Source organism: Talpa occidentalis, unplaced genomic scaffold (assembly GCF_014898055.3).
Source record: "Talpa occidentalis isolate TD23 unplaced genomic scaffold, MPIMG_talOcc4v2.1 talOcc4.4, whole genome shotgun sequence".
NCBI classification, from domain to species: domain Eukaryota; kingdom Metazoa; phylum Chordata; class Mammalia; order Eulipotyphla; family Talpidae; genus Talpa; species Talpa occidentalis.
The window spans coordinates 29,942,179-29,969,976 of NW_023604295.1; the positions used below are offsets into that span (position 1 = coordinate 29,942,179).

Sequence of the window (27,798 nt, forward strand, 5' to 3'; positions counted from 1 at the left end):
AGGGATTGGGGTCAGAATGGGGCATGTGCAGTTGTATGGGGGAATATAAAAGAAAAAAAAATAAATAAAGTTGAACCATCCTATTTGCTCTTAATATAAAAAAAAAAGAATTTGCTAATTAAGAAGGTGGTTGAGGACATAAAAAGATTTTCAGAGGTACATGCAGCATGAGAAATAACTCAAACACGGATGAGATCTCAGCCTTGGTTCCATTTATCTCTTCTTTCCTGTGCAGGGAGTCATTTCCAAAGGCAGACTCATCCAGATTTGTTAGATATGAACAAAGAAAGTCTGTTTAACTGTAAGAGCCATGCTGGCACATAAACCACTGGCAAGTGGGCAATCACAACAATATTCATACAGAATTCAATTTGGTTCAAACTTACTCATATGACAAAAAAAATTTCTGAGCATATAATATGTGCTAGGCCCCAGATAAATTGCTGGGATTTCTAAGGATTTCTCCTCTTCTGGGTTCTTGCAGGTCCATTACCAGAGCTCAACTCTTCCTCTTGAAATCTTCCTCTTCTCTGTCTCCCTGAGAAACATGGCTTCTCCTGGGTGCATTCCAGTTCTGCTCCAGCATCCTATCTCCCCTAATTCCAAACCACCCCAGCCACTGTCTTCAATCTACCCCAGAGTCCTTATTCTCAGTCTTCATGAGCACTAAGGAAGCAATGTGCTTTTTGCATGTTATTCAGGACTACCTAGGTTTCTGCCCCACTACACACTACCTTGCTAGTATCCCCTTGCTGTTAGTACCATGAATCTCCCACACCCTGCTTTAGTGGCAAACTATTGCCAATATCAGATATTCAGGCTAACCCCATTGAACAAGTAACTGCCTTCTTTTTGTTTCCCATAGAAAAGTCTCATTGAACTAGTATTAACTCAATCTTCAACTTTCAACTCATTCTACTTCTTGAAATTTTAATGAATATAGTTCTTGATTTCTATCTTTGATGAACACATTCTTCTTGCTCATATTCCCCCCACCTACCCTCCAAACCCTTAACCCCCTCCACCCGCCACTCTCACATACTGCCTTAGGTGGCTTCAGCTTTTACTCATTGTTTTATTTTCTTCCAGTCTATCTCCTATTCATACAAGTGAACATTTGAAGCCATTATAAAGTCATGAAAATAACCTATAATTGTGGTAGAGGTAAAGACACATAACCTTCAGATTAGATTATTTGGGATTCGTTTCTATCTTAAAACTAATGTTTATGGCATAAAAATGAATGATTTTGTCTTATATTGTCCTTTATTCTTAAAAAAAAATAAATACATACAGTATAATCAGATCTAAAGGAGGGGGAACAATCAGTCAAAGAGCAACTAAGATAAGACCAAATAAGAGTCAAAGTAAATGCAATTCACAAAACGTACATTATAGAGTTGGGCACTTGCTGTAAATAAGCCTCTGAATTTTTACACTTCCAACACAACTATAGAGGGAAGCACATTCAATTACATAATTCAAAATGCTGAGAAGATTCCTAAGACCGCAAACTAGTGCTCAAAAGGAGCACAGTCATTCGAGGTAATGAATTTCTGCAGATTCTTGTTAGGAGAGCACAGTATGATGAGTAAGCAGCATTCTCAGCTGCATCTCCTCAGTAAAAACAGTTATGGGGTCCTCAGGCTGCTTCTTCTATGGTTCCCCAGACTTAGGTTTTTTGTATAAACCTAAATTGCAGTTCCGTAAAAGTAATCATAGGAGGAACCAAAACAAGAATATCCAAAGATAGATTTCTCATTTACTTTTAATTTAAAGATAAAAGGTAGAGTGCATAGAGTACATCGTCTTTAGGAAATGTTCCATTAACATTTCTTCTCCCATCTGAGTGTTTCTGACAACATCTTCGAAGCAGATCACACTCTTGGCAATTTAGGGCATATTCATGACCATCAGTACTCAGCAGAATTGGGGGTAGGGTTAATGTTTTATAAAAGTTAAGGAAACTGGGGAACTGAGGAAATGTATGTGGGCTAAGCCAAGATTTTCCTCAGAAGACTTCAGATTGATTCTAACATAGATAAAAGGGCAAATGCCAAGACAATACCATTGACCACAGCTGTGGTGGTTTAGCCTAGAAAATTTGTGAAGCAGCTGTTCCCCAATGTTTTTTACAGTGGTACAAATCATAAAATGTATCATCTTAACCATATTTTAATGCACAGCTCAGTGGTTTGAAATACATTCATTAAGTCATGCAGCTATCACCACCACCTGTCTCTACCATCTCCATGATTTTTCATCTTGTAAATCTAAACCTCTACACTTACCCATTACATGTTAACTCCCCAATCCTCCCTGTCCCCAACCATTTTATACTTCCTATCTCTATGAATTTTTTAATCAGAAAAAAAATACATCTAACCTCAAGCAGTGAAACTTCCTCCTGATGTCCATAAGCTAAAGTATTATGAAACTAATGCCTCCAGATGGCTAAATAATTTGATCTATTGTGTAGCACAAGTAACCAAACTTTAGTTAAAAGTTGGAGACTAACAATGTCAGCTTTGGTTTTATCACAGTTGATCTGAGCCCATCAATCTGTCAGTAATTCAATCACAGGCTGCTTGTCTATTTTTGCTCCTCTTCTCTCATATGACATATAAAACTAAGTCAACAATTTCCTTTTTCTGTTTATACAAGAAGATTGATAGAACACTATTTCATGTAAACACAGTATGATGTTATTAAAGGGCCACTTAAAAGTAAGGAAGAAGGAAGGTATAGAAGATACTTATGCTTTACACACTCTGACTTTAGAAAAGATCATTTTTATAGATCCTAATTTTCCACAATGTATGAGTTTACAAGAATGCAGTTTTAATTTTTGGCTATTTATGCTTATATAGTAAAATAGCCAAAAATTAAAATTGAATTCTTGTAACTTAATCTACAACTGATATCTGTTTGGAAAAAATTTAAAGACAAATTGCAAATACCTAATGTGATATTGCTTCTATTCAACTTCTTCACAAGGTGATAAAATATGTAATCTTTGTCAGTACTTTGTCCATACTTCTTCACTACCTAAAGTCTGGTCTAGAGATTCTGGGATAATTATCAAAAATGCTTTTTAAGTAGTATAATCTACTAGACATGATTTTGAGAAAGTGCAAAGTTGTCCTATTAGAAAGTGAGATAGCACAGTTTCTAGGACCTCTTGAATGGCCCTATCACTATAAAAATAATTAAGTCAACAGAATGGCAAAAGCCACTGTCCTGCAATTGGAGTGACCCCTGAAGAGAAATGAGAGGTGACCAGACAGTGCCCAAAGACTAATAAAGAATGGTGGCCACCAATCTTACTGCATAACTTAAGATCTACTGAAATCATTCAGTATGCTTTCCTTTATATCATTTTGATATTCTTGAACTAAATGTCCCCCCAATGATTCCATCGCTGGCATTAACTTACTAATTCCTTAGACAAACATTTACTGAGTACCCTATAGACAACAAAATAATGGGGCCACACATCTTGACATTTAACAAGCTCACAATCTGTACTTTCTATTGATGTTCTGATCAAGAAAAAGATCACTTTGTCTTTGTTATATCTGAGAATCTCTATTACACTGAACCAGATATTCCCCTGAACCCTTCCAATTGAACACATCTCAGAAGTATAACTAGGGCCTCCCCGGTGGCACAGTGGTTGAGCGCTGGGTTGCGAAGCTGCCCACAGCCTCTGCAGTGCCAGTTCGATCCCAGGCTGCTCCCCGGCCACCGGAGGAGGGTCCCACATGGCACGCAGACCTCTCCTGCTGCCCGCTGCTCCCCTCAACAGTATACTTTGGTCCTTCTGCCTGCTCTGCTCCCCACTCTGGCTCTGGTGAATTCTCTCACCCTCCGGTGCTTCTGACTCTACCCAGTGCTTATATAAATAAATAAATAAATCTTTAAAAAAAAAAAGTATAACTAGCACAGAATTGTATTAACAAGTTTACTCAACAAAAATAACATTTCCCATTAATACGGTAGTTGTGTGATGCTGGGAAGCGAATGTATTCTCTTGGAAGGTCTGTCACTTCACTTGAAACAGCTCCAGTTTCAGGTTTCCTTGTCTGTCACCCCAGCACAACACTCCTATAAAATGCTTCACTTCTGGATCTTTGCCAGTACAGTAATTTTCAAGTCAGTGCTTCACTCTAACAATGTTTAACTTCTCTAACAATTACATATAATGCCTATGGACTAACACTCTGATTTCATCCTGCCATTTCCTACTTCAGAAAATTCCAGGGATTTCCCATTTACTGTAAACACTTGTGTCTAGTCAGAAATTCCCCCAAACTAAGCCTCCTATTACTCACTCAACCCCTCTACTTAATTTGTTCCAAATTAGTTGTACCTCAAACAACTTCTTGAACTTTCTTCACGAATGTTTATGATGTGATTTGGTGTGCACATATATGTGTTCCACCCACATGCACAGGCACATGTACACAACTACAGGGTTTCAGGAACAATACATGTTATTTAACTGTGCAATATATTTTGATGTTTTCAACTTTGTTTCATTGTTTAAAATATTAATATGACACACTAAAGTGATTTCATCACCACTAAAGGGTTATAAAAATACCCAATATTATGCTTCTTTGATTAATATAAGGTGTATAATATTGCTCTTGAAAAATGGTAAAACAAAACACTGCTTTGAATGCTCATTCTGTTCCTGGCAGTTTGAGCTACAATTATTATCTTTACTCAGTCATCTTGAGATCACTTCTTCATATGTCACCAAAGCATTTAGTCAACTCCTCTCACTCTTATCTTTTGAAATTTGGGGCATAGTTAAGTAAAAATGCACAGAGGATCCTCTAGGTTTCTATTTCTTATGTTGTCTTAATCTTTAGTGTCATAAAAATAAAAATCGCCAGGCCTAATTTTAATCAGACTACTTGCAGGTGACTAAAAGTATGTATGGCTGTATATGTTGTTTCTTTACATATCTTAGCAGCATGAACTCTTCTGCCTGACCATCCAGAATCTGAATCCCAACTCTGCCAAGTTATCAAAACTGAGGCTCCATTTCTGCATCCATATGCTGGCAATTGTAATATCTGTATCAAATGACTGATGAGGGTCAAATTAGATTATGCAAGAAAAAAACTTGGAATAAGGTCTAGGATACCCACATACTCAAAGAATGATAATAATGTTTTATCACCATTACAAAACAAGTAAATGTATCTCAGCTTCCTTTTAAGGTTATAAAACAAGGTTCAGTCACAGGAACAAAAATATTTTTTTCCTTTAAATAGCCAGCTATTTTTTGTCGCTGGATTATTCGTAACATAAAATCTCACCACCGATTTTATAGATCATAAGTATCCCTAAAGAAAGGATTTGTTTGTGGTGCTGGATAATCATTATATAATAAGGAATGTCTATTGAAACTAAAAGACCGTGTATATGCAACAATTTGCCTAGTCATGCTAATCTCATTTAGATTTTTTCTTAATGTTTTTTAACCACCTGAGGGATAAACATATGCTTTAATTCCGAAAAAATATCGTACAAGATGCATTCACATAACATTCAAGATCTGCATGGGGCTGTTTTTTAACGAAGCAAGATCGCGTTTCATTTCAGCCTTCCAACTGAAAGTCTTGTTCCAGTTGTTTTTTTAATATTCTTTCTTCCCTTTATTTATCCACACCCTTCTGTAAGCAAACCGTTTCTAGGGTGTTTTTGATTGCAAGAGTTTGGTAATTAACGGCCAACGACTACCTTTCCATGGAAAGTATTTTTCCCCCTAACCTGTTCAATTTAGCACAGCAAGCTAGAAAATCTCATCCTTTCTCCAAGAAACACCGGTCCACGCTCGACTAGGCACAGGAGTGTTGCAACCCCTTTCAAAATTACTTAAGCGGAGCGTCAAGACCCACCCCCTCCCCAGCCCCAATTCACAGGAGTGATCAAGATTCCCCCAGCTCCAGCTCAGCCGTTTGCGTTTATGCATTGAGACAAAGGCTTTGACAATTTAATTGAACCAAAATTGGAGACCTCTGGGGATTAACCTGCAGTCACTACACTCCAGATCGTGCGTTTGCACGTTAAGGGGCCGGGGCCGAGGGTGGTGGGGGGACAACTCCAGGTGAGAATCGAAGAAGGCAGCGCTAGACACAGACCTGCAACAGGAGGCAGAAACAGGGGAGTCGGCCAGAAGCTGCAGACTCGGGGAACAGACCCACAGACGCGACCTAAGCGTACCCCACCACCCGGGCTGGGGGTGAGGCCTGAAGCCGCGTGGGGGGCGCGGCACCCGCCCAGGCTGGAGGCCGGCCCCGTCCACCCGGCCGACCCCCTGGTTCCTCACGGCGGCCGGGCGCCCCGACGCCCCGACACCCCGGACCCCCTGGGCCCGCACCGCCCCTTTCGTCACGTCCGGGGGCGGGCCGGGCGCCGGGGGCGGGCCCGGGTGGGGCCGGGGGGCCGGGCGGGGGTGAGGTGGCGGCGGTGCTTCGGGTGACAACGGTCAATAATGAAGGTGGCTGCGGCGCGGCGGCCGGCTCAGCTGCGCCGGGCGGGGGCGGCGCCGGGGCCGCGCCAGTAGGACTCGGGGACGCCGCCGAGAGATGGGGACCCGGCGCGGGGCGTGAGGTGGCTGTGGCGGCAGCCGCGACTGGAACTTCGGCCAGAGGGGCTCCGCGGCCTCCCCCTCTGGCGCGTCGGCCTCCACCTGCAGCCCTTGGGCCCCCGCGTCCCGCGGGACCGGGCCGGCGACGGCGGGGGCATGTGGCGCTGGGTCCGGCAGCAGCTGGTAGGTGCCGCGGCCCCTCCGCCCGGGGAGCCCGGCCCCGCGCGGCCTCTGGGGCCCGGCCGGCGGGGAAGGGCCGGCGGCGCGGAGCCGCGAGCCTGGGGTGCGGACGCCGGGTAGGCCGCGGGGCGCGGGGCCCGGAGCCGCCGCCTCGCGCCCAGGGCCCGGCCCCGCTTCCGCGCTCCCGGCTACTTCCGCCTCCTCGCGGCCCGGCCGCTGCCCGAGGCCGGCGTCCGGGCGGGGTGGGCTTCCCGCCTGGGGAAACGGGGCGAGAGAAGGGCAGGAAAGTGGGTGCTGGGATGGGCCGGGGCAGCGGGGAGAGGCTGGGGGTCCCTGCCCCGAGCGATTAGGATCACGGTTGAGGGAAGGGAGGGGGAGGACCGGCCCGCCGGCCCCTTGTGGTCAGTGTTTTCAGTGAGAGAGTCACGAATCCAGGTTGTGTTTATCATCCGGCGAGGCCGGGGGGAAGCACCTTCTGAAGTCTCGATCCTTCAACCAGAACATTTTCCCAAGGCCTGACCGAGGGAAAGCTAGACTGGAGCACCCCGTCGCTCTCCGATGAAGATGTGTCTGAGAGTTCGGGAAGACTGCCTGTGGTTTACTTCTTACCTGGCTCTCACCCCACCCAAAGTGAAACTTTTGAAATGTGAACCTAGTTTTCCTCCTCCTCCTCCTCCTCCTGACAGATTTGGTAGCAGTGGTTAACTTTTCAGCTTTACTGGCACAGCTGGAGAAAAAAGAAACCTTAGAAAAGGGTCATATAAAGCATATTAAAAAGCGCCACCTTTCTCAGAATTAATTCAGAGAGAAAAAAAAGCTGCTCTGCCTCCTGGCAACTACAGCCCAGAAAATACAGCACTGAGGCAACAGTGACAATTAGGGCAGAAATTGCGTGTGGCTGATAGAAGCCTAACCTCACCTCTTATGATGAGGTGTGCTACTGGTTGCTGCTTAATTTCTAAATCGCATTAATTAAATGCTTGGAGAGTTCAGTGTTTTCATTTACTGACTCAGAAGGCCAGATCTGTAAAGATTTTGTGGGAATTAAGCATTGAAACTTCTTTTTCTCTCCTTTAGAACAGCGTTTTAATATTAAGAATTAAGAAGTGTGGTGATTCGGAGCCAGCGTTCTGTTAATTTATTTTGCAGTGGGCATCATTCTCAAAAAAAAAAAAAATTCTTATAAATAAAATTAGATAGAGCTCTGCCACTCTTTCATACAAATGTGGTCTATTTTTAGCTAATTGTAAATTTAAATATCCCAGGCCTTATTAGGAAGCCAAGCTAATGATGTCATTGTAATACCATATTGTTGTAATACTTTGGCTTTGTTGCACTAAGTGGTAGCGCAGTAACTTGACTTTGGAAGTTAATTATTACAGGTCTGATCTCATGCTTTTGATTTGCCAATCTTCAAGTAAGGCTTATTTACTTGATGGTGTTTTTATGTCCTATGAAGATCATTCTAAAGTAGTACTCTTCAAGCTTTTCCTATTTAGATTAAGTTGGCACTTCCATTAGGTAATTTTTTAACCTGAATAAAATCCTGGTTGTATAACCACTCTCATCTTCCCAGACAATCTGGTAATGTTTTTTAAATTGACTTCAAATGAACACAACTAAAAGGAAAGACAGCAGGTTGTGTGATTAATTTACAAGACAACTATCTTACCAGGTGGTTAACAAGTTGAACAAGTTGCTACTGTGCATAAAAAATGCTGTCCCTGACATTTAGTTGCTCACCTCACTGGTTTTACTTTTAAGTTATCATATCTTCTAAGTGTGTAATCAGACCTATGCCAATCTAGGACTTTGTGTCTCTGATTAAATTTGTACAGTCATTTAAATTATACAATAAGGGCCTCCCCGGTGGCGCAGCGGTTGAGCGCCGGGTTGCAAAGCTGCCTGCAGCCTCTGCAGCCGGTTCGATCCCCGGCTGCTCCCCGGCCACCGGAGGAGGGTCCCACATGGCGAGCAGACCTCTCCTGTCGCCCGCTGCTCCCCTCAGCAGTGTACTTCGGTCCTTCTGCCTGCTCTGCTCCCCGCTCTGGCTCTGGTGAATTCTCTCCCCCTCCCGCGCTTCTGACTGTACCCAGTGCATGTATAAACCAAACAAACAAACAAATAATAAATAAATAAGACATGCAAAAAAAATAAATAAATAAATAAAAAATAAATTATACAATAAGGTTAGTGGATATACAGAATAATGAAAGTATGTTATACTATCCCAATCATAAGGCGCTAATCTAGTTAGCTACACTAGGAATTATTCAAATCAGTTCTTGAGATTGTATTTCTGTTTGGTCTATGTCACTATATCTTTTGGCAGTAGATTCATTTTTAAAATTCAGATGAATGTGACAGGTATGGAAAAATTAATAAGCAAATCACAGGGGCAGAATTTTTGGGGTTATAACACTTTATTCATTAATGTAATCTTGATTTTAAACAATTATGTTTTCCCAGAAAAAAAAGGTCATTTTATTATAGAAACTGCTCCTCTGCTCTCATAATTTATCCCTAATTTAAAAAAAAAAAGCTTGATGACTTCACAAAGTACTTTCAATGCTTGGCATAATGAGAAAACCTAGGAGGTTCTTGAGAATTGGCGATATCAGGATATTTGGTACTTTACCAAGGGATACTTCTCCCTTATAGAAGTAGAGTGAAAAGAATGGTATATTCTTACCTTTTTTCTCTTGTTTTATCTCTTCTAGTTCAGTGATAAGGTTATTTTACACTTAAGAAAATTTTCTCAGGTACAGTTAGTATTTTTCATAGTGTATAATTTCTAGCAGCATATTATGCATATTAACTTACTAGAGATGCCAGCATCTCAATTAGAGGGGAAATGCCATTACTTTCTCACTGTATTCTAGTACTTAGATTTGTATGGTAGCCATTAATCACATTGACTATTAAAATTCTAATAAATTAAAATTAATGTGATCATTTGCTACCGTACTGGACAGCTCAGAGTAGAACATTTTCATTATCACAGAAAATTCTATTGGACAGAACTAATTTAGACTTAAATGAAAGTCTTTTGGCTGACAAGTAGTATTTCTTTACAGGTCAATATCATACTATGCTTTATTGTGTTCCAAAATATAGTAATATGCTAAATAATGGGGAAACAAATGTAGGTCGGTGAGGGCCTTATTAATCTGTATGCTCACACTTTCACATGTGCTTGACATAGAGTGGACATTGGGTGCATATTTGCTAAATAAATGATAAGTAGATGAGGAAAGAATGAATCCATAGTATTGCTTCTGTGTTGAGAAATATGTAACAGAAAACAAGATTGACCAATCCAGAAGAAATCTTGCTAGAAAATTGCTGTAATTTTACAAAAATGCAATTACCTATGGTAATACTAGGATATTGTTATTTAAATTGTCCCATAAATGTAGTTCTATCATATTTGTATTGCAATGGTGGGAGGACTGGTATGATTCTCTTCTGATTGAGAAAAATGAGAAGCTGTGAACCTAACTCTGTCAACTTTCTGTTCTCTCACCCACTCACACTCATCAAATTTATACTTAATTGTACTTAATTCTTCCCTTTACCTGTCACAAAGGAAGGTGTGACAGTCCTCTCTCCCAAATTAATCTGTTTACTTGTGCTTTAATCCTGTTCTTTCATCCTGTTTTCCTGCACTTCCCATCAATTATCTGTGGTGTGTTTACTATCTTAATCTTTTCCTTTCACCTGTGAACATGTTCAAGAATCCCTCTATTTTACTTTGTTCTTTACCTGTAACTGTCAGATCTTTTCAATTTTCTAGGGGAAAAATGGTCTATCCTGCATATTATGCTCTCTAATACACTTAAATTGTGACTAATTCAAATAGACATTCTCTAGAGTATGAGATAAAGGATTTCAGAAACAGTAGGGAAAAAAAATCAGAATTATTTGTATTGGTTACATGTTTAAGTGATATTTTTTGATGTGTTGGATAAAGTTAAATATATTGTTATAATTAATTTTACCTGTATAATTTTTACTTTTTTTAAAAAAGTGGTTACTAGCAATTTGAAAACATGCGTTAGTGGCTCCTATCACATTTTTATTAGTACTGCTATATAACAATGAAAGTGAACGTGTACTTATATAGCACATTATCTAAGTCTAGATATTTCAGCTACTAGAATATAAATATCTGGAGGGGGGAGGCAGGCACATCTTGTTCATCTTTCTATTCCTTGCACCCAGCATAACAGCTGGCCCATTGTATGTACTCACCTACCAAAATCCACCAAAAAGTATTTGCGTTCTGTGCCTCTCTCTGAAGGAATGAACCGAGTGGGAAAATGAAGCATAGGCCTGTGATGGTATTTTTTGGTGTGACTAGGTTAGTTTTAACCTCAGGAATTAATGTTTAAGAACCTAGATCTTTTTTTTTTTAAATCTCTACGCTCTATGTTCAGACATGTATATTATTAGATATCCTTTTTTTTTTATTTGCTTAAAGAGGTGAAGCATTAGAGGAATCCCAAGTATCCCAACAGCACTAAAATAGAGACCTTGCCCAGATCTTACAAAGAACCTTATGATTATCATTACTGCCATCCCGTCTATCCCTATACTCTGTTTTCAACATAGCAGCCAGAGTGATCTTATTTACAAGTTAGATCATATAATTCCTGTGTTTAAACCCTAGGAACTTGTCTTGCTCAGAGTAAAAGACAGTTTTTGTTTGCTGTGTATCCCCCCCACCTTGTGCCCTGCCCCCGTCCTCCAAAATCATTTCTTATTCCCATGACTATTTATTCTTGCCTCCTTGTAGCTCATCAGAAGTGTCAGGCTTAAATCTCAGCATCTTTACCTTGGCTGTTACCTCTGCATGGAATGTTCTTCCTCCAGTTACCTGCTGGTTCCTTCAGTTCCTACAAGTCCTCCATGGAACAAAAGCTATTTCTCAACTTTGCATCCACTTTTAGATAATACCTTTTCTTTCTCATTTATTCCTTCACTGAAACATTTTCTGAACACTTACTCTTTGATTGCACATTGTTAGGCACTGGATCTACCAAATTGAAGCAACTTTTGCCGTAGCCAGTCTTCTAAGAGTCTCATCTTCCCTGTGGATTATTTGGATTATTGCCACTTTTTTCCTATTACAAAAAAAATGTTGCAGTGACCACTCTGTTTTTGTTTTTTTTAATTAGAATACTTAACAAGTGGAATGCTGGAGTGTGGGATAAGTACTTTGTGACTATTGCCAAGTTACAATATTTTCTGAAACATGAGAGTTACTCATTCTCTACACTTTGGACACAATTTGTATGATTGGACTTAAAAAAAATATTACCAACCTTATGGGTATGAAATGTATCTCATTTTGTTTTAATTTGCATTTTCCTGATTGCTAGGGAGATTCAAGTGTCCTGTATCTCACTAATACAAATAGGTTACCCATTTTTCTATTGGGTAGTTTTATTTCTTTCTGTAGTCTAGATGTAAATTTTTGTATATGTTGTAAATATCTTCTTTTAGTTTGTCACTTGTGTTTAAGTGTGTTGATGGAGTCGTTTTTTTTGTATGATTTTAAATTTATTTGTAGATACATTTATTTGGCAAATGATTTCTGCTTTTTTATTAACTTACCTATTTCAGGATCTAGTGTTTCTTCAAAACACTTTGAAATTTAGTTTTTCAACATCTAGGTCTTTAATATACTCGTAATTTTTTTTGTACATAGAATAAGGAATTTATTTTCTTTCATATGGAAAGCTGCTTGTTCCAGTGCCACATATTGAATAAACCATCTTTTCCTCATTCTTTGTCAGAAGCCAGCATTTTCTTTCCCATATTTTGTTTTCTTTCTAGGGTCTCTATTCTGTTTCATTTATGTATTGCTCTCTTATAGCAATAATGCACTGACTTAATTATAGCATTTGTATGATGTTCTGTTACCTGATTTGGCAGAACCCTTGATCCTTTTTATTTTACTTTTATTTTTGCATTGCAGCTTTACCTCTTCCATATTCTGTTGTTTATAATCAGTTTGTCTAATTCTGTAAAAAATTGTTGTGGATTTTGATTGATTGCCTTGTATCTGTAGTTTCTTTCCTTCATGTTTCCCTCTTGATGATGATATGGCTATGAATTGTGTTTTATCCTTTTTTTAAAAAAGATTTATTTATGTATCCAGGAACTGGGGTGTAGGCCAGAGGTGTGGGGGGGGGGAAGTGAGAGGATTCACCAGAGACAGAGTGGGGAGCACAACGGGCAGATGTACTGAAATACATTGCTGAGGGGAGCAGCCGGTGAGACAGGAGAGTTCTGCTGCGCCACGTGGGTCACCTCCTTGCCAGGGAGCTAATCCCGAACTCATGCCACAATGGCAGTTGATTGCTTCATTGTGCTGAGACTTATGCCCATGTGCCACCAGGGAGGCCCCTGAATTGTGTTTAATTCTTAATTTTTCTAGCTATGCTTATATTCTGCCCATCTACAAATCATTTAGGAATTTAAAAAATTTTAACTACTATATTTCGTCTTCTACATTATTATTACATAATAGCTTAGTTCTACTTTTTTCCTCTTAATCCAGCTTTTTGGAATATAATTCACATATTAAACTGTCCACTTAAAGGGTACAATTAATATTGTTTTTAGTAGCCCTTTTCCACTAATTCTCAGTTTCTGTTCCCCAAACATCTATCCCCTAGCACTACTCAGTCACTCATCTACTTTCTGTATCTTAATTTGCCTGCTCTGGACATTTCATATAAATGACATCCTACAATATGAGATTTTATGGCTGTCCTCTTTGATCTAGTATGTTTTCAGAGTTCATCCATGTTATAGAATGTTTCAGTATTTAATTTTTTTCTTTTGCCAAATAATATTCCATTATATGGGTATAGCACATTTTGTTTTTCCATTCATCAATTAATGAACATTTTGTTTGTTTCCACCTTTTGGCTTTTATAAATAACGCTGCTTTTGACCATTCATCTGCAAGTTTTTATGTGGATGTATAGTTTCATTTCTCTCAGGTATAAAGAGTGGAATTACTGGATCATATGGTTATAATACTTTAAATTTTATGAAGAACTGCCCAACTGTTTTCCAAAGTGCCCCATCTTACATTCCCACCAGTAATGTATAAGGATTCTGTTGTTTTCATATCCTTGCCAACTCTTGTTTCTGCATTTTTTTTAAATAGTTTTTTTTTTTTTTAAGATTTATTTATTTATACCAGCACTGGGTACAGTCAGAAGCGCTGGAGGGTGAGAGAATTCACCAGAGCCAGAGGGGAGAGCAGAGCAGGCAGACCGACGAAGTACACTGCTGAGGGGAGCAGCAGGTGGCAGGAGAGGTCTGCGGCCATCTGGGACCCTCGCCCTGCAGCTGGGGATCAAACCAGTGCTGCAGAGGCTGCGGGCAACTTTGCAACCCAGCGCTCAACCGCTGCGCCACCGGGAAGGCCCTTGTTTCTGCATTTCTGATTGTAGCCTTGGTTGTGGTTGTGCATGGTAACTGTTTGTGGTTTCAATTTTCATTTCTCTAATGACTATTTCAGATACCTTTCATGTTCCTATTAGACATTTGTATATCATTTTTGGAAGTATGCCTATTCAGATTTTTACCCATTAAAACATTTTTTTTAAATCAAACTGTAAGAGTTATAAGACCCACCAGATATGATTTGCAGATATTTTTCATATCCCATAATTACATACATAGATAAAATTGTTATATCCTGTGAGTATTATAGTTGTTTCTTTTTAAACTCAAAGCATTTTCTTTATTTTTCAAAGATTTTATTTATTGATGCATACAAGAACTAGGGTGTAGGTCAGAGGGGCTAGGGAGGGGGTGTGAGAGGATTCACCAAGACAGTGGGGAGCAGAACAGGCAGATCTACTGAGATACACTGCTGAGGGGAGCATTGGACAAGACAGGACAGGTCTGTTGCGCCATGTAGGTTAGCTCCCTGGCCAGGGATCAAACCCATGCCACAACGGTTGGCAATAGCTTGATAGCCCTGAGACTTTAATCCTGTGTCACCAGGGAGGCCCCCCTTGTTTTCTAATTTTTTTGACAGCTATTCATTTTGTTGCACTACAAGGATTTGGTGACTGCTTTTACTCACTATTATTTCTTGCATACCACCTCTTTTTTCTGGATTATTTTTATTCTTGCTGGATTATATTCTTTAGTTATTTTTAAGCAAGGGCTCATGGGTGGTACATTCTTCATTTTTATGTGTTTGAATGTTTTATAATTAATATTGAATACTAATTTAGGTAGATACAGAATTCTAGGTTAGCAGTTACTTCAGCATGTTTAAGATGATTTCTGACATTTATTGCCAGTATAAAATGTTTTTAATTACTTACTTGGTGAGCTCTTTTACTTGTTTTTAAGATTATCTTTTTGTCCTTTGTATTTTGTAGTTTTTCTGTGTTGTATCCATTTTTTTTCATGTTATTTTTGTTTTTCCTTCTCTACACTTGTGTGTATTTCAGTCTTTTTCTAAAGTTTAGGAAATTTTGCAGCCATCTCTTTCTATTAAATACTGCTTCTCAGCCTTTAATTTTCTTATTCTAAACTCTTGCTTGACAATAATTTGTTCTTTATGCCTCGTAACTTTTTTTTTTCACCTTCATCTTTCTAATCTGTTTTCTCTATGTGCTGCTTTTAGTGTAAATTTCTTAGTTTTGGTTTCCAGTTCACTGATTCTCTCACCAGAGTTCATTCTGTCTTTTGAATTTTTAATTTAAATGATTATTTCTCACTTCCAGAATTTATTATTGGACTTCTTTAATTTCCATATGGTTCTTGCTGCATATATCTGCCTGATTTGTCTCATTTTAAAATAGACACTGTTATCTCTTTGGAGGTTTTATGTATATTTAAAGGTACACTTTTTTTTCCATCTCCTTTTAGTTGAATGTGAAACTAGGTTCCTAGTTCAGAGAAGTCCTTGTTAATCCTAATCATGACATTAGAGGTGAACTTTAGACTACCTATTTCCAAACCTAGAATCCCAAAGCCTTAGTCCCTAATTCCAGAAATGATTATCTTATTTTATGCCTCGGTAAGTCTTTTTAACTAAGGCAAAAAAAAAAAAAAAAACAAAACTTATCTGTCTTTGCTTTTATGAAAATTAAAAGGAAATATGGACTCTTTCAAGTTCAATTACTAGTTAAAGCCAGGGACAAGATTTGAACCCAGAATTAGTTCAGGGAGTTTAGCAGTGTGTAAGAGAATTAGCAGTAGCAGCACTATCCTACCATTTAAAATCTTCCTGAGAGTGAGGAAAGACTAGGAAATGGGTTCGGGGAAGATATTTCTAGGCAACAGTGGTGCTCTGGGGATGGGAATAGCAGGTTTATAGAGAAAAAGGAAAGACATGATCAAAAGTTCCCATAGTTACTCAGACATGGCCATATTCAAGGTGACTTATTTTAAGTACCAGAAGAAATTAGGCCTTGCTTGTATCTTATGTTTACTTCTTCTTAAAAATATTATTCAGTGTAAAATGTTATATATTTAAGTTGATCTTGAACAGCAATTTTTTGAAAGTTTTTCAGTGTTTTTTTATTTTTAATTTTGAACCTTAAGAGCCCAAAAATTATATGGAAGTTTAAGAATGTTGTGATGTTGAAATAGAAATTGGAAATGCTGATAGGATAGTTGTCCGTTTTTATTAATAACTTTCATGGTAATTATAATAAAATTGTCCATACTTTTGACTCTGTTCAGAAGAATGTATTTGGTAATTTTCTGTAGGAAAAGAAGTTAGTCATCTCATGACTTACTGCTATTTTAGTCAAAATTTAACTCATTTTACTTGGTGTTTTATTTGTTTCACTTCGTTATGCTTACAAAAAGGCCTTTTTTTTTTTTTTTTTTTTAAAGATTTATTTATTTATTTATACAAGCACTGGGTACAGTCAGAAGCGCGGGAAGGTGAGAGAATTCACCAGAGCCAGAGCGGGGAACAGAACAGGCAGACTGACGAAATACACTGCTGAGGGGAGCAGCGGGCATGGCAGGAGAGGTCTGCACACCCTGTGGGACCCTTGCCTGTGGCGGGGGATGAACCGGCATTGGAGAGGCTGCAGGCAGCTTCACTGCCCAGCCCTCAATCACTGCACCACCAGGGGAGGCCCTAAGGCCTTATTTTTTAAAATGAAGTTTAATTCAGGGCACCTCTCATTTTGGTATTTCCATGGTTTTAAGCATATTGCTTAGCATATACTCATAGTATTTATAGATTGAATTTTTAAATTGAATTATAGGATAGTTTAACAAGTGACATACTTCAGGCTTGATAATTCAGAAGGCTCAACTATTTTTACTTAAATTTAGTGCATTGCCTAACATAGTATCAAACACATTTTCTCAGTAAATATCTGTGTTACGCTGTTATTCTGAGATTTTGTTTTGAAGAGTCTTGTGCATTGAGTACAGTTGGAAGATAAAACTCCAGTTACATAGTCAGATTGGTCTTAATCACTTGTTGCTTAGGAAATTGTGTCTTTACTCTTTCATATGCTAAGCTACAGAATATAGATATACCTGCTTATCTCAGTTTTCTTTATCTCAGTTCTCCACTATGTAATATAAAAGTTCAGAAAACTCTAACAAAAATGTGTGGTTGAATTTGATTCTTTACTGCTGAAAAACGGAAATAGTTCTCAAACTTTGTTTTCCTATTGAAATTTAAATGTTGCAAAGGAACTGACCTCTCAGATGTACAGAAGACCCTCAGACTTTGTGGATTCAGTTCTTTATGCAATCTTAAAGAGAACTGATGCATGCATACCTGCTAGCTTTGGTCAACTTTTCTTCTACTATATGTTTTAATTTTTTTTTTTTAATTTGGAAGCTTCATATGAGACAGTGAAAGTTAGAATTCTTAATAACAGATTCTTTTAGCAGTCTTCATAGTGTCTAGAATGTGGGTTCCCAAGTGAAGATACATTCAGTGGTCTATGGCAAAAGGAGGAAAACGAGGCCGATGTAACTCACAAGCATGTGTGTGTTTACTTGACTTTATAGATGTTGTTTTTAACTTTTAAAAAATAAACTTTATTTTAGAATATTTCTAGATTTACAGGAAAGTTGCAAAGATAATATAAAGAATTCCTAAACATTATCCTCACCTAGTTTCTCTTATTGTTCACATCACTCTTTACTGCCTTACACTAGTGAACCAATGTTAGTATGGTTTTAACTAAGTTCCATACTTTATTCCGATTTTGTTATTTTTTTACTAATAACCTTTTTTTGGTTCTAATTCCCATCTGGATAGCACATTACATTTAGCCATCTTGTGTTCTTAAGATTTAGACTGTGGCAATTTCTCATATTTTTGAGAACTGTTTTTTAATTCTTAGATTGTTTTCCCTACTTTATTTTTGTTAATATTCTTGTATGGAAAAATAATAATCTAGCAATTTTTAAAAAAGTTTATTTATGCATACAGGAGCTGGGTTATAGGCCAGAGGTGCAGGGGATGAGAGTATTCACCAGAGACAGAGAGGAGAGCAGAAAAGGCAGATTGATTGAAATACACTACTGAGGGGAGCAGTGGGTGAGGCAGAAGAGGTCTGCTGTGCCATATAGGTTATCTCCTTGTCTTGGGATGGAACTTGTGCTGCAGTGGCTGCAGATAGTTTCATAGTGCTGACATTTAACCCCTAGTGCAACCGGGGAGGCCCAAAATCTAGCAATTTAAAAAAAATTTTTTTTTAAATTTTTATATTCCCCATACAATTGCAACCCCCTGATTTTGACCCCAATCCCACCTTTCCCCACCATCCCCCCACAAATGTATCTCTGGTTCATAGTTGTTTGTTGATTTTGATTTTTTTCTTTCTTATAGTTATTCTTTTTCCTGGTCCCTTATTTAGGTTTTCTGGATTCCTGTTGTGAGTGAGACCATCCGGTATTTTTCTTTTTCTTTCTGGTTTTTTTCGCTGAGCATGATCCCTTCCAGCTCCATCCATGTTGCTGCAAATTGCATGTGTTTATCTTTTTTGAATGCTGAGTAATATTCCATTGTGTATATGTACCACATCTTCTTGATCCAGTCACCTATTTTTGGGCATTTGGGTTGTTTCCAAAGCTTAGCTATTGTAAATTGTGCTGCTATAAACATAGGGGATGCAGGTGCTCTTTGGAATTAATGTTTCTGTGTCCTTTGGGTAAATACCTAGGAGTGGAATTGCTGGATCATATGGAAGCTCCATCTTTAGTAGGTTGAGGAATCTACACACAGCTTTCCATAGTGATTGGACCAGTTTGCACTCCCACCAGCAGTGCAGGAGAGTTCCTTTCTCTCCACATCCTTGCCAACATTTGTTGAAAATCTAGCAATTTTGATGTCAGTTTCCTAATTAAATTTTTTCTACTCATCTTTGATGTCCAAAACTGTGTGAATCAGTGCCTTTTGCACTGAGAAGTCATGTAGCCACTTATAATTAAGGAGTTCTAATTCTGTTTTTTTATTATACAAGAAATATCTATTAGTAATTTTAAAAAAGCAAATGTGAAGTTTAGAGTTAGCTGAATCTTAGTGACAACAGCTGGTGATCTGATTTGTGGCATTAGTCTAAGCTTCCATTAGAGATAGATAGGAATATATGCAGAAAGCCATAGGAAGACATGAAGTCTATAAATACACTTGAGTATATCAACTTATTACAAAGGTATTTCTTAGAGTTACTACCAAATTAGAAAATATGTTGGTATATGTTTTGAGCTTTTTAAATTTTCATGATCAAGTAACAGCATTTTTTCCATTTCAAAGGAGAAGACACCCTGTCCCTTTCCAAAGTTAATGCTTTATTTTTTTTTTTTTTTTTTTATTTTATAGAGGCATGCTTTATTTATTTGTTTGCTGGTTTGTTTGTTTGTTTTTGTTTATACATGCACTGGGTACAGTCAGAAGCGCGGGAGGATGAGAGAATTCACCAGAGCCATAGCGGGGAGCAGAGCAGGCAGAAGGACCGAAGTACACTGCTGAGGGGAGCAGCGGGCGGCAGGAGAGGTCTGCACGCCATGTGGGACCCTCCTCCGGTGGCCGGGGAGCAGCCGGGGATCGAACTGGCACCGCAGAGGCCGCGGGCAGCTTCGCAACCCAGCGCTCAACCACTGCGCCACCGGGGAGGCCCAAAGTTAATGCTTTAAACGCTGTGGTTCTTGGTGATTTTTTTCTTCCTGATCCTTAAATAATTTTTTCTTCTCTGTAACTTTATTTTTTCCCCTCTTTGCCAGATTCTTCATTTCAAACCTGAAGATGTGCTTTTAATTCACTTATACTAAAAACCTTTCCCTTGATCCTGCTCTTCAGTATTTGACCACTCCTCCCTCTTTCCCATCCTCCTCTCCCGCCCCCCCCTTCACCCATCCATTTGTACCTCTTTCTACTCAAACTGTGTTAGCAAAAGCCACCGGTGATTTACTAATTATTAAATTCAATAGCCTTCTGTTCTGTTTTCATCTTTTACTGCAGTATATAAAGCAATTCGTTTTTGCAACTGCTTGGGTTTCTGCAATACAACTTTTCTTGTTTTCCTTCTGCTTTGATGACCTTTCTCATTGCTTGTTCTTTTTTTCCACATCTATCTTAAATGATATCCCTGAGAATTCTCTTACCCATATTGTCTTCTTGCTTTATAATGCATTGGAGTACATCTAATCTCTGCCCTACCAACCATCTACCCACACATAAAATGCAGTAGCTCTACTCTGCCCCCATCATTGTGAAAATCAATAAAAGTTTTATTTCCAAAATGCCCCCTAGAAGCCTTCTTTCCTTCTCTTGGCTCATTCCTGAAAAGAAGTTTTGACTTTGAGGCATGTAATCCCTCATGTGTAATAGAAAACTATTACACATCATTTTCTCAATGACTATAGGGGACACACTCTTAAGCAAACAATTTTCTTAATAATGTAGAAAAACCTATAGAGCAAAGTATAGAAGTATAGGCATTTAGAAACATTATTTCAGCAGTATTATTTTGGTTGACAATTTTTTTCATGCTTTTTGTTTTTAATCCTACCAAGACCATAATAATCTGCCCCCAAATGAAAATAGTCTCCTAAAATATAAGGAATTTTTTATATATCCATTTTAACTGCAGTACATTATATATTTATGTTTGGAAGTAACCTTAAACATTTTTAAGCAGCAGAAACCACAGGGAACAGTTACAAGTGGAAATACCAGCTAAGTGTCCTGTGTTTATCCCAGAACCATACCGTAAGTCTCAGGTTACTAAGAAAACTTTAAAAAAGTTCGTTTTATATATATAACATGCTTGAGGGGAGAAAATAGTAGCTCTTACTTTGGCTTAAAATATCTAACATTCAGAAATCATTAAATTGTAGGAAGCATGTAGGGTGTGGAGTGACCCAGAGTTCACAGAGTTCAACTGTGAGTAGCAACAGGAGTTGATTGTAGTCATCTTTTTTATCATTAATTAATCATAACTGTAACCTTATTCCTGGTACCACATTCTAATTGGAGGCTTTTAATCAATACCCTATTCCTTTGGACATATTTGGAGCACACCCTGTCCTTAGGTGTGAGCATAGAAAAATGCAGGCAGGGAACAGGAAGAAAGCACACACTGCCTTTGTTTCTCAGTTATGGGCTTGTTCTGTGTGAAATTACACAAGAAACCAACCCAGAGAGACTTGTAAGGACACATACCATCTGACATCTTTTGATTCTTGTAGTAACTGTTCTACATCCTCCATCTTTCCAGCCATGGTTGTAATTCTTCTGTTTCAGGAGGCAAACATAGCATGTTATTACCACTGTATCCCTTAAGAGTAGTAGTAGGCCCTTCAAAGATTCAAGGACAGGCACAGGCATCCCCTTTTCAGAAGAAACCACTACAGGAGAATTAGTTTCCTCTGAACTTTCCAGAGCTATTTTCCCTTTGCCCACTATTGCTTTTCTCTGTGATTGCTTCTGGATCCTAGCCTCCTTTGCTAGGAGTTCTCTTGATTCGGATATGCATATTCACAGATCCTTTCATAAACCTCTCTCTAGCCTTTAGTGCCCAGCATTAATTCACTCCACCAGGCCTACCCTATGTCCTTGTTAAAACAGGTTGACCAGTGGCATTTTCAAGGGCAATGAAGGGATCGGTATCTTCTTCAGAAGTTTTTCTCTGTCATTGTCCTCTGCTGTCTTTGGTTATCAGGAAGCTCTGACCTTTTTCACGCTTTTTTGTTTGGATGCTGAGATTCTTTTCATAGTTGGTGTACTTCCACTAGAACTCCTCTGTTCCTCTACTGACAAGATTTGCATTGGAGAGTAAGATTTTTCTTCCCTAAACTTCTTTGTGGAATTCCACTCCTTGCCTTTTGAATTCTCCTTACTCAGAAAAGAAGTTGAAGGTGATATAAGCCTCTCAGTTCAGAAATGGCCCCTGGCCCAAGATTGCTCTTTAAAACTCTCCCAATTTGCTAAATTTTAATACTTGGTATTATGTTGTACTGATCTGACAATACGAACAGCATATACTTTGTATAGAAGAGTAGTAATATTATGGGCCTTGAGAAACATTAAAAATGTTTATAGCAAAGTCAAAAGTACAGTGTTTAGAATATATAAAATGGGGCCAGTAGAAATTCAGAATTGTTGGGTTTTGTTATTGCTGCTCGTGTTATTTACTTAGTAGAGGTTTTTTTTTTTTGACTCAGTCATTCCTGAAAACAGGTTTCCTAGATACAAAATCAATAGGACAGGGCCTCCCTGGTGGCGCAAGGGGTTAAGATGCAACCTATGAAGCAATCTGCAGCTTCTACAGCCCGAGTTCAATTCCCAGCCAGGGAGCTACCCACATGGTGCAGCAGGCCTTTCCTGACTTGCCAGCTGCTCCCTTCAGCAGTGTATTTGAGTCAATCTGTTCTGTTCCCCATTCTGTCTTGGGTGAATCCTCTTACCCCCAAACCTCTAGCCTGTACCCCAGTGCTTGTATATATAAATAAATCTTTTTTAAAAAAATCAATAGGACAATTCTCCATTATCCTTACACCCTTCTTACTTTTTTCTGCCTTTAATGTCAATTCTTGCCTAAACAACCTAAAAAGGGTTCAACCATCATTTCTAAGTCTGACCTTAAAACACTTTTTAGTGTTATTGTTGAGAATTTTGTGGTGGAATTTTATGACTGATACATATTTAGAATATTAAATTTTGGAGAAGCTGTGTAAAAGATGTTTTTTGATTGACTACATATCTCCAACCTGTCATAAGGTGGTAGCCAATTGCTTTTGATATATTTTTTAAAGATTTATTTATTTATGCATATAAGAGCTGGGGTACAGGCCAGAGATGCAGGGGCAGGGTTGTATGTGAGAGGATCCACCAGAGACAGAGTAGGGAACAGAACAGGCAGACCAACTGAAACACACAGCTGAGGGGAACAGCGGGCAATCATCTGTCTCCAATCTGGACACACCATCGGTTGTAATATTTACTAGTTTCAATCCTTATCCGACCAATACTCAACCGGATAAACATACAAAGAAAATCATGTTTAGTGTTCTTTGTTATAGAAACTTATATTCTTTTTTAGGAACTATAGTTTTTAAATTTGACCTAAACTAAAACAACCTCACACATTTGTTTTTATCATAAACGTCTCTGTGATTCCATACATAGAAATCACCAGTGCAGCAAATGACATTCACTACCATGGTTGAATCAGGGCCAAACTCGCTTAGTCCAAAAAATCCATGGTAATGAGCTAAGTGGGTGAAACATTTTTAATTATGGCAAAATGTACATAACTTAAGTTTTACCATTTTGACTATTTTTAAGTGCGTAGTTATAATTATGTGACATTAAGTAAAATCACATTGTTGTGCATCCATCTTCTGAACTTTTTCATTTTCTCAAACTGAAACCCTGCCCATTAAACACCATCTCGATATTCTCCCCCTTCACTAAGCCTCTGGCAACCACCATTCTCCTTTCTGTCTCTGAATTTGGCTATTATTCCTTATATAAGATGTCACACAATATTTTTGTGGTATTTTTATTTCACTTAGTGAAAGGTCTTCAAGGTTCTTCCACATCATTGCATGTCAAAATTTCCATTTTTTTCTTTGTGTGTGTGTATGTATATATGCATACCACATTTTGTGTTTTTTGATGAAATCTGGGTTGCTTCCACTTTTTGACTGTTATAAATAATACTGCCAAAAACAAGCATGTGCTGATACATATTTGTGTTCCTAGTTTCACCTCTTGAGTATATATCCAGAAGTGGGATTGCTGGATCATATCATTATTGTATGGATTTTTGTTGTTCATAGTGTTTGTTGTTCAAGTTGTTTAAGTTCATTGACTGCACCAGTTTACATTCCCATCAGCAGTACACAAGGATCCCAGTTTCTCCACACACTCACCAATGCTTATTATTTTCTGCTTTTTTTTTCCCAAATTGCTATACTAATAGGTATGAAATGTTATCTCCTTTCAGTTTTGACTTGCTTTTCTCTAATAGAAGTTAATTTCTCTGACATCTGGAAATGAACCCTCCATCAATGGTAAAGCTGTGGTAAATGACTTCGATGAGAATAAAAATTCTCTCAATTTGGGAGAAAGTTTATTATTAAATATATTTTAAAATCACTCAGAATCTGAGAACTAGATAATTTACTCCAATCAGTAAACATTCATTAAATAATTAGCACATTGTGCCTTTAAGAATCTTAAAATCTGGAAGGGTTGACATTCATTAAATAATTAGCACATGCTGCCTTTAAGAATCTTAAAATCTGGAAGGGTTGCTGGATAAACAGATGATCAGTTACATTTCAATCTAATAGAATTTGTAATAGAAGTGTATAAAAAGTTTGGTGGGCAAATGCCTTCCTTAATTTCTGGGGAAGGAAGGAATATCTTCTCCACTGAGAAGGAAACCATTAAGCTAAAACTTGAAAAATGAGAAATCTTTTGCTGGAAGTATATGTTGGAGTAAAGAACCATGTGTAAGAAGTAATACATAACCTATGAGAAATGGTAAAGCATTGGCATTTAAGAACTTTGGCATCAAAGATCATTCTAAATTTTATATTGTATAGCTAAAGAGTGAGTCTCAACCCACCCGGCACTGAACCCAAGTTCTTGGGAGCCCGGACTACCTGAATTCTGTAGTTAAAATTATGTAGTGTAAAACCAAAAGTTAAATCACTGTGTTTGTTTCTATCATGGACTTTTTAAGTTATTCCCTATCACCTTTCTTTGGTCTGTTAATAGTGTAAAATCATCTTGTTCTTATACTACCCACATACAGGTTTATTTAGAGTCTATATCCAGGAATAGAAATTCACAATTGAGTTTGACATTAGGCCATTCTTCTCCAGAAACATTGTATTTTTGCTCTGCCATTTCATGTGCCTGTTGACATTGGACCATATAGCCAACAAAAATAACTTTTGGCCATATAAGTCATATGTCCTGTAAATAAAGCTCTGTTCATTAATATTAATAATGGTACTATTGTAGTTTTGATTCTAAAACTTTATTTTGTTTATTTTGAAACTTTCTGTTACGGAGGAAATATAGATCATGTATAGGAATAAAAGAGTCACAAATTGATCACTGAATGTGCTACAGATGAATTCTCGGTTAAAGAAATGTGGCAATATTTAATTATAGTGCTATAGTTTCAGTCTCAGCTCTTTTATTTGTAATGAGTTTATTTTTCATAAACTTTGGGATTTTAAGATAGTACATTTGGTGTGAAAATGTAAAATGTGATTCATTTCCAAATTTTGTACAAAAGATCAACTTCCAAAAACTAAATAGCTGTTTGCTAGTTGAATTTCCTTAGATCTCATCAATTTGAAATTATAAAAGGAGTTGTTTTAAATAAATCTTGTATGCTGTCAGTTCTTCCTCTAAATGTCATCGTGAGATTTTTTTCCACCTTAAATACTCACAGGCTTTTTTTTTAGTTTCTGTACATATGCTAACAAATCCAGACAGAAATGAGGTCTTTTTTTAGAGTTTGAGAATTTTTATTTTTAAATAGTTTAAATTTGTATGCTTCTAAATCCTATACTCAAAATATTTATGGGCTTTAAAATAAAATCAGGGTGACTAGAATAGCATTATTCTATAATAGCATTATATCGTCATTGCTTTGTCCAGGACACAATGAAATCAGAGGAGAAAGGAGCAAGCAAGAATCAAAGGGTTTACTGTGTAAATGTGTAGTCTGAGATAGCAGCAAAAAAATGTAATATATACCAAAGGTGTCTGAACCCTTGCATGTAGCCTTGACCTAATGATTAGGGAGTTGGGATTGTATTTCTTACTCCGTGCCGTAGAACCGCTGATAGTGCTTGCTGCAAATAGTATGGAACTATACTTTAAGTGGATAATAGCAATATAGTTATACAGTTAATTTTGATAACAAATATTTGTTTTAACTCCTCTTAAAGTTGAAGTGTTACTGAAAGATTCTGTTATGTATTTTAAAAATATGGACTATGAAAATGGGGGACTAATTACAAAGCAAAATTTAGATAAGTTTTAATACTTTGCATCACAAAAATTCAGTGAAAACTATGATCACTTTTCAGAAAAATGCATATGTATGCAAATTTACATAAAATTCCAGAGATTCAGTGACTTGGGCCTATTTATAGACCCTGATCTAAGTCACTTTTTTCATTTTTAGACAATTTCATTCTTTTATTTAGTTCACCACTAGTTTAATTCATTGCAGAGAAAATGAGGCTAATGAACTAAAGTTATAGGTTTAATTTCCATAAAGGTCATTTAGCTGTACTTATACTACAGTCACAAATGCAAAATTTAGCTATTTGTATATGAAAAAAATACACACTTGTACCTACAGGTATATGTATCCAGTGTGATTGGATGAGATCAGGTGAATTAATCACTACTAAAAAAAGTGAGTCAAAATTCATAAAAAGTGTTATAGCATCTTTGGGGTAAGAGAAAAACAGTATTATTATCCATTTGGAATTGCCATTTTTATGATGATACCTTGGCAAGTGGTGATGCTGAATTTAAAATTCAGTTTGATTTAAAAATTATTTTTGGAACATTTCTGAAATAACTGTAGAAATCAGTCTTTAGTGTATGATCACTAATTTCGATCATTCAGTAGAGATGAATGGCGAAAGGTAGACATTGCTTCCTAGAAAGTGCATGCATTTATATGTATGTATATACACACGTATATCCATGAATATTCTAGTGATAAATGTTGCACATGAGAGAGTGTGTGTGTGTGTGTGTGTGTGTGTGTATTTGGGGAATAAGATCCTCATTTTGTTAAATCTAAATAGTAATTGCATCTTTGTGTGATTTAGAAAAAAAAATATCAGTGGTTCTCAGTCTCAGTTGTTTTGATGTCTAAAAGATTTCTATATTCTTTCAGACCCTCAAATTTATTTTTTTCTTTAATTTATCCCATAACTTAATGTTATGTTAATGTGGTAACAAAGTAGAAGCTGGATAAATATGCCTCATGCAGTCTAATGCTCCAGTTACCTGTGTGTCCCTCTTGTAACTTTTTGAACTTTGTAAATTTTCTGCAAACCCTCTGAGAAAATCATAGATTATAGCAATAGCTAACTATTTGTTTATTCTTTCATTTTTTTTTAATTGTATTAGACTATTATGATTTGCTTGACTATATAACAAGTCACATAGTCCTTCATGACTGAAGTAAGTAGTTAAATTCAGTATATCTGTGAATAAATAAATGACCTGTTTCTTTAAGATGGTTGTGATATTCTAGATAGAGGGGTGAATTCCAAATCCTATATTGGGAACTGATTTCACACCCCCACACCTATACTTCTGAAGAAATTGATTTTTAAATCAGACACATAATTGCACATCGACAACTGAAAAACTGGTTATCAATGTAAATACCATGGACAAAATTAAACATGGTTTTTGTGGAGCATACAGAAGCATTTCAGTTACTCAGTCCTGTACTAGCTATTTCTGAGGTTACATAAAA

General features: G+C 37.6%; 1 protein-coding gene across 3 annotated transcripts in view; it reads left to right on the forward strand.

The window, feature by feature from the left end:
- Positions 1 to 6,626: 6,626 nt before the first annotated feature.
- The window catches only part of ATP11B (ATPase phospholipid transporting 11B (putative)), a 105,393-nt gene continuing 84,221 nt past the window's right edge, over positions 6,627 to 27,798 (forward strand). For 2 of the 3 annotated variants that reach the window (XM_037525166.2, XM_054700401.1), the window contains exon 1: positions 6,627 to 6,790. In XM_037525166.2, the coding sequence (XP_037381063.1) occupies positions 6,764 to 6,790 (27 nt within the window). In that variant the 5' untranslated portion in view covers positions 6,627 to 6,763. Of the gene's footprint in view, positions 6,791 to 27,473; positions 27,498 to 27,798 lie in introns of those variants that run through there. The other variant, XM_054700400.1, reaches the window with a different exon arrangement.